Consider the following 8201-nt stretch of genomic DNA (forward strand, 5'->3'; position numbering starts at 1 on the left):
TGCTATAAGAAAAAAAGCTGCTGTTTACAGCATGATGACATCTTCCTCATGTCCTCAGTATCTGTGTCATGCCTCAAGGACCACACTGAATTTGATGCCACATGGATTCATTTAGTTCCAGTTATTCACTGCCCCCATGACTGGGGGGATAAGAAGTGAGGTTGGTGTTGGACCAGTGCAAGCCTTAGCAAGGACCCCGTGAGGTCAGCCTTAGTGCTGGAAGCTGCAGTAGCTTGACTTGGATCTCAAGGTTCAAGGTGCTTGGTGAAAGCAGTCTGTTGGGAGGGGTTCCTGCCAGTAGCAGCATAGAGGTTATCCTATGCTTCTGCATTAGGATTTGTGAGAAATACACTGTTTGGAAAGACCCACTGAGTGTCCTTTCTAACCAACGTTTAATAGCCTGACTTCCCTGCAATTGGCAGGGAGGTGGAAGAATCACGCAAAGCACCAGGAAGTTGTTCAGGGCCCATCGTAGACAAAACAAGTAGCAACGTGCTTGTTGCCCTCTGTTCAGTCATGTGAACTGCAGTATCCGTAACTGATACCATGTTTGTGAGAACAAATGTAATGTGTTTTATGCTTTCTCCGAGTAAATAAGTCACATTGTGTAAGTGCAAATTTCAGTCGTGAAAATCTGTGAGAATGTTTAAAAATAAACAAACAAACCGATTATATTCACCAATTTCAATTTTCTGTTTAGGATATCCGAAATCAAAGAAGATACAGGCATCATCGAAAAGCTGAATTGGTGAAACTTCAGCAGACGCTGAATGCACTTAACTCCAAAACAGCATTTTATGAAGAACAAATTAATTATTACAACACCTATATAAAAACTTGTCTAGACAACTTAACAAGAAAGTAAGTTGAGTCTTCTTGCCTTTTAATATTTCAGGAGTTTTGAGGCTGTGTTTTATTAGCAGGGAGCGCAGGTGCTATCTGTATCTGAAAGTTCTGATGCCAACAGATTGGCAATCTGTGTATTAAAAAGTACATTAGAGTTGTCACTCTGTCAAGCTGAACTGAAGACAAAAATTATCATTGCATTTCTTTAAAGCTGCCTTAGAGAGGCCTGACACATATGCATATTTTCATTGTATTTAATTGGTGCTGCTCCATAGCTTTGCTAGCACGCTTTGAAATCATATGGAGCTTTGGAGAGTGATTATTGATCTTCCTTCACTCAAATGATTTGTTTTTGTCTTTAGAATGGAAAGATGTGAAATAAATATGACTAAAGCATTTTACTTTTCAGGTATGATGCAGATCACTCACTTGAGATCAAGCCCCTGTTAGTGCCATTAAAGCATGAAAACATTTTTAATAACATTGAAAGGGCTTTCTCAGTGAGTACTTCGTTAATCCAAAAATGAATTCTAATGGCCAGTCTTATTCTACATCTGCATCTTTCATTGTATGCTTACAAATTGATATTTTAAAGTAATAATTGTGGACTCTTGGACTCGGTTTACTTTTAACAATAGAATTTAAATTGAATTGTTAACAAATATGGAAAAAAATTACTACAGAAATGTTTAGATTGCTGCTGTTTTGTGTGCTAAAAATCCCTCTAATTCTCAGATTTGTTTTCAATGTTAACTCTATTAATTAAAAGCAGCTTCAAAAGAAGGCAAAGACTGAAGGAAAAATAAATATTGCTAGCAGAGTAGTTGGAAGTATAAAGGACAAAACTGTGTTCCCGGTGGATTAATCACAAGCTTTTTTTCCCGCATTCGTCTCTTCCCAGAAATTCCCGGAGGTCAATTAAACTAGACGGAAAAGACGAGGTGAAAGGAAGCAAAAAAATAAAGCAGGCATCATTAAAGTACACAGCCGCGAGATTGCATGAAAAGGGTGTCATCCTAGAAATTGAAGATCTTCAAACCAACCAGTAAGTGTGGCATAAAACAATTCGGAGCATTTTGTAGTTGACAGCTTCTTGAGGAGTCTGGCTTTTGTTTAAAGAAGTCTTACTAAATTTTCCGCATTACATCTAAAATTACCTCAGAATTTTTATATTCAGAGGAAAGAATAAACCTACTTGTCATAATTCAGTTTTTCCCCTTGCGGCTTGCTATGTGATTGCCTTCTTGGACAAATACTGGAATAAGCCTATTTTGGCAGCAGCCTAGATGGAACGAATGCAAGTCAGCCAGCATGCTCGCTGCTGATTGACTTGCTGAGCAGTTTTTACTTTTTCATTTACTGACCAATCTCTATCATATAAGTAAGTAAATACTTGCTATGGTGCGCTTTCCAACTCTGAACATGTAAAGTGCCACTATGAACACACATGATAAAATAGTAGGCATGGCCTTTTTAAACTTAAGGTGAGGCTGTTTCTTGACCTAAAGCAATTTGAGTTCCTCTTCTTAAAATACTGAAGGGAAATTAGTTTGTACGCTCATTGCCATTTTAGCTCATGTCATACTGTCACCATATCAGCATGGTGAATGGATGTTTTGCTTTACCTATTAATGTGTTAGTCTTTATGACTCATTTTGAGGTAGCTGCAGTCAAAATCTTCCTTCCTCTGCACCGTTATTTCCTTCCTTCCTCTGTGCTCTTCCTTCCTTCCTTGCTTCCTCTGCATGGAAAAATTTTATGGGTCACTTTTTCCCAAGTGGGTTCATCAGGCAGAGTGCGCCATGCCAGGCAAACTGCAAACAGAAGTGCACGCCTGCAAGGAGTTACTCAGGACTGGCAGGAAGAAAATCTAGCTGTACTGTTCCAAGCTGTGGATGCTTACTCTTCTCTGTTCTCTTTACATCCCACCCCCAAATTGATTCCAATTTAAAGGACTGTTGAGAGCTCTGTAATCTGTCCTATCTGTAGATATACCAATGTTTGAGCATTCCTCTGCATTACCCATTTAAAGAAAAAAAAAAAAAAAAAAGCAGTCTAGAAAGGATCATCTAAAACCAAGAGCAAACACCATTCATCCAGAATGTATCAATACAGTAATTCTATATACTGGTTTTCATTACAAAAGAATGAAATAGCCCTAACAAATGGGGAAAGTTAGACAGGTTATGAATAACCAACAGCATAATGGGCATTATTTAGCCTCTAATTCCAGTGTCATAGCAGGTCACCTCTCCAGTACTTTTCTGAGGGAGAGTGAAGAAACTGTTGAACTTCTGACCCTACACAACAGCAAATTCAAGTCTTTTAAAGAAGTTATCCCTAAATATTACTGTACTCTTAACCACATAGATATAGTTAGTATCTAACTATTCAGATGCATGTCAAAGCTGCATCTTACTGTTACTTCTGCTTTAATCCCTGGTCATCTAATGATTATTTAAAAGATAGTCATGACTACAAAAAAGTGTCTATGTCTGCTTTAAGGATTAGTGCTGTTCAGAAAGTAACTGATGGGTCAAGTCAAAATGTACATTCTCTACTCCAACTAATCCAAGATGGATTTCAGAGTAAAGGAAGACACTCTTTTCCCTCTTATCTTTGTAAGAAGACCAGATAGACTTGTTCTGAGTACATAAACTGGGCCTGCAAAATGAAGGGAACCCAAGTAGCTTCTGTTTGCAGTTCTGCAGGATCAGTATATTGCAACAGGTTGAGGAGAGCAATCAAGTTGCTTATGTGGAATACTGTGCTTAGGCTGGGATAATAGTTGTAACAGAATATTACTCGGTAGGTCAAAACAACCCCCATCATAGATGAGGTCAAGTCTAACAGCTCTCACGTTGCTGTGCAAATACAATGTGGCCTGTATTTTCATGACTGCTTCTTTCAGTGACCCCTGTTCTCCTTGTACTTGACCACTTCTGTATCCTACCTTTGCTATCTGTTTCATAAACTGGATCAGAAAGGTGATCAGACTTAAATTAATTTGGAGGGACAAATGGAGGGTGGTAAGAGAAAAGGCTTAGCTGCCAGCTGCTAAAGCTAAGCACTGTCAAAAAAAAAAAAAAACCACCATTCTCCTAACGCTCAGGCTTGCTTTAGCTGGCTATGTGGTTCGGCAGCATGGGTTTGTTGAAGGAAGGAGCACGATTAAACTCATTAGATGGCCCTAGGTGGTGTTGCATGGTAGCAAAAGCACTTGCTTGAGAGAGATTCCCTACATACATCAGGTAGTTCTTGTCATAAGCTGTTATCTTCTCTCTTGCTCTGTCCAAGGCAGTGGGGTTTGGTTTTAAGGGTCACTTATTTGCAGTATCTGTGATCAAACACTACTGTGGCTATATTTCCAGCTTAAGGAGTTCACATTTGCAGGTTGGTGGCTTTGAAGATTTATTTCGGATCAGTTTATTTAGTGTGATCTCTCAAATATGCACAGCTCAAGTAGCAGCAGCATGCTGATGCGTGGAAGTATTGATGCTGGGGACACTATTCCTTAAGCTGGCCTTTCTGCCAGCCATCTCATGTTGCAGATAACGAGGTCCAAGGCTTGCTATAGAGGAATTACTCTATGGTCCCTCAATGGTGCTGCTGCTAAGGCCTCCGTAAAGCTGTATTGTGCTACAGTAAGCACCGATGTTTATGGTGAAAGTCCCTTTGTCTTTTTCACGTTTTTCCCCATAACTGTCACCACGTTATGTAACACTGCACAGCATGCATACTCAGCTACTCTTCTTTTTGTTTTAAGGTTTAAGAATGTTATGTTTGATATCACACCTGGAGAAGAAGTTGGAGACTTTGAAATCAAAGCAAAATTTTTGGGTGTTGAGATGGAAAAAGTACAACTCCATTTCCAGGTAGAGTTTTAATTTTGTTACTGTGTCCTATAAGGCAGCCATGTGGGGAATAACTATATAACTTGGGTAGGATGATGCTGGGCTTAGGCTAAGGTTAATGTTTCTAAAAGTAATTGTACTATAATAATAATTACAGTAATTGTCAAACTGCATCAAACCAAAAGCCAGGTTAGTTTAATGGCTAGCAGTAAATACCATAGGAAAACTAAAATTCACACAGAAAATCTTTCTTCTGGTATGCTGTTACTGACAGCCTGCGCTTTGGGATCTAGAGGACAAATAACATTTTTCATACCTATCCAATAGTTACTTGTAACTTTTCTTTAGTTGTAAAGGACCTGAAGCCTGAGATTCTTACATGATGGTAATGACCCAACGTTGTTGCCATAAACTATGAATTCAAGCAAAGACTAATGATTTTATTTATAATTACAGGATTTGCTTCAGATGCAGTATGAAGGTGTGGCTGTAATGAAAATGTTTGATAAAGCAAAAGTGAATGTGAACTTGCTCATATTCTTGTTGAATAAGAAATTCTATGGAAAATGAATCTGTCGGATATGGACTCGGCATCCATCAGTTGGGAAGTCTATTCAGTATTTTTTGCTTTTAAACATTCGTTTGAAGTTTGTCATTGGACGCTTTTTACCTTTTTAAAAAAAAAAACAAACACCAAATGTTCAGAGGAATGTACGCAGTGCCTTTCCATCATTGATACTGAAGCAGAAAATAGAAAGCAGATGAATTTAAACACTTCCAGATTTCATTGGTGTTGGTACTTTCAAATCAAATTATTATTGTTTAGGGCACTCAGCTATTGTGGTTGTGTGGATTTTAAGGTAGGCAGAAAATGAATTTAGCTGAATATATAAAGCTCTTCCTAGTAAAGCATTTTTAAATGGCCTCAGATATATAATATAGTTCTTATTAGACTTTTAAGTATTTACCAAAAGAAATCCTAATTCGTTTCTAAGGGATAGTTTGGGCAAATATTTAGTTACATACTAAGCCTGTTTTCTGGCAGTTGTCAATTGTAAAGCGAATTTATTGTGCAATTCAAAAAATTTTTTATAGGTAATTATAAAGTGACAATAACATTTTACTGTACAAAAATATATTTTGTGATTCATTCCTACTAAATAAAATGCACTACTGCCTCAAGTTAAATGACATTTTCTACTTTCACAGCCTTTTGAGTGGCACGGGGGCAATCTGAATAGTGAACAGATGTCATTCAGTTTGAAGTATTTGAATACATAAATTGTGCCTGTCTGTCTTTTTGTAAGAAAATAAATGCAATAAAATCAATATTTAGATTGTTTTTTTAAATATATTCTTTGGAGATTGTTCTATGTAAAATAAATGTTACTTAATTAAACTGGCTTCATTCCAACTTGGTTGTGTGTATAATGGGTAATGTATTATATAAACCAAGGAAAACTTTTCTGCTCTTGCTTACCTTGTGACAAATATTTTAAAAGATGAACGGACAATGAGAAAACCTGGAATGCATAGTGTAAGCATCAAATATTAATTCTGAAGATGAAATAAAAGTGTGTAAAGTCAGTGGTAGGTACTAGATTAGTTGGTACACTGACCTGTTGTATTACACAGATTGAAAAAACTGATTAGAATACATTTACCATAGATATTTATGTATAGCCATTAATATCCCTAATTAAAAGATAAACAGCTCCAAGGTTCTTCCATTTTTCTTCCAGCTAGGTATTCTGCATTGTTCGAGTATAAGCCATTGGAACGGTACATAAACGCTGAGGTAGTGATACCCAGATCCACTTCAAAATTGCTGGTTGGGAAGATGAAAGCAGTATTAGATTACTTTTGCTTCCAATGGAGAAAAGTGAATTGTACTTGAATACAAATTAAATTTACAGTTCAGTGTTGTTTTTTCACTTCCCTTTTTATCTGTAACAGACTTGAGGCTAATTCCTGCATATTTCTGACAAATTCTATCTGAGCAGGTGAGTAAGTCTGCACCAGTGGGCTGTCGGTCAAGATCAGATGTTTGAGGTAGCATATCAAAAGGCTGGAGTTCTGCTGGTGTGACTTACCATAGAAACACAGGCTAACAGAACGGCTGAGGTTGGAAGGGACCTCTGGAGATTATCTAGTCCGAACCTCCTGCTCAAGCAGGGATCCTCCTGCTCAAGCATCATAGCCCTTTCCAGCCTGCGTGTGAATAAGTCATTCCTGGATATGCTGCTTTTGTACGGCATGCTCAGACACATGTGGTGAAATACCATGTTTAGTTCTAATGTGAATAGGATCCTCCTCAGTAATTTTCCAGCCGCATCTAATGTGCGGAAGCTTATTTGGTTCCCAGGGAATGACGTTCATGGAAGGTACAGTCTCTGTGCTAGGCCTTATTTTTTCCAACCATTTCTTGAGATTCCCGCTCTCCTAGTATACATCAAAGATTAATGTCGGTTTAATTTTTTAAGCTCCTCTAGAAGCTTTTTTCTTAGTCAACTAGTTCAGTTTATGATCTTATCACTAAACAAATATTGAACTCTGCTAAACAAGATTGACTACAATGATTCCCACCTAACTATAAGATTGACAGGTAGTAGTGGGTCCCGTGCAAATGGACAAAGTAATTCTGTACCCACTCAGTGCTGTCAGCTACTAGTAGTAGCTACTAAATCTAACAAAAAAAAAAAAAAAAAAAAAAGCTTTTGGAGGTTCCTGCGACCTGCTATTTAAGGTCGCCAACTGATCAAAGTTGGATATGATTTGATGATACTAGTTTCATTCTTGGATATAACCTATCTTGTGGAAAAACTTGCCTTGCTGGTGACAAAAGTTGAAGAGACACCAGTAATGATGAATATTGCTCGCTCATCCGTTTCTATTGTACTAGAAATTGCATCATTCTGGCTATAAGGATTCAACTTCCATCACAAATTAAGCCCCTAGAGGATCTGGGAAGTATGATCACCTCTCCCTTGAAAGACTTGCATGTTTCCTTTTCCCAGGTAGTGGTAGTGAAGTGAAAAGAAAATATAATAGCCAGTAGTCTTAGTCTGTTAGATGCTAGCCCTGCAGTTTGCAGTTTTCTACCATAAGTCTTTTGAGTTGCCTGAGAGTGCTTTGCAATCGATTTAGTTCAATTTGGAACTTATTTTGGTGGAAATCTGAAGTTCTAAATCAACTCACAAAATTACAGACCTAACCCTATTTTTCATGTTTTGCCGAGTGGACAGAAACAGAAGTGATTGCTTTATCCAGTTTCACTTTGTGCCTATTTGCAAACTTTTCTTCCTCTTTGACAGCCCTTCTCATAAGACTATTTTAAAAAATACGGAGTAACGAAACAAATTTCCCTCTAATAGAAAATCTAAAGAGTGACAGTAACATCTGACTTCATAAAGTTCATAAGTAGATGGACAAAAATAACCCTCTTCTCAGACCTGGAGGACTGTTTTTGCCTCTAAAGGATACTTCTACCCTCACTCTCTT

The 8201-nt window shown here is 37.7% G+C and overlaps 1 protein-coding gene across 12 annotated transcripts in view; it reads left to right on the top strand.

Annotated features, from left to right (window-relative positions):
* LOC104152944 (ras GTPase-activating-like protein IQGAP2) overlaps positions 1-6099 on the top strand; it is a 132533-nt gene extending 126434 nt beyond the window's left edge. For all 12 annotated transcript variants that reach the window (XM_068927677.1, XM_068927684.1, XM_068927676.1 and 9 more), the window contains 4 exons: positions 701-861; positions 1748-1891; positions 4613-4721; positions 5157-6099. In XM_068927677.1, coding sequence (XP_068783778.1) covers positions 701-861; positions 1748-1891; positions 4613-4721; positions 5157-5270 — 528 coding nt within the window. In that variant the 3' untranslated portion in view covers positions 5271-6099. The remainder of the gene's footprint in view (positions 1-700; positions 862-1747; positions 1892-4612; positions 4722-5156) is intronic.
* Positions 6100-8201: the final 2102 nt, after the last annotated feature.

The sequence above is a fragment of the Struthio camelus genome, chromosome Z, assembly GCF_040807025.1.
Source record: "Struthio camelus isolate bStrCam1 chromosome Z, bStrCam1.hap1, whole genome shotgun sequence".
Taxonomy (NCBI): Eukaryota; Metazoa; Chordata; class Aves; order Struthioniformes; family Struthionidae; genus Struthio; species Struthio camelus.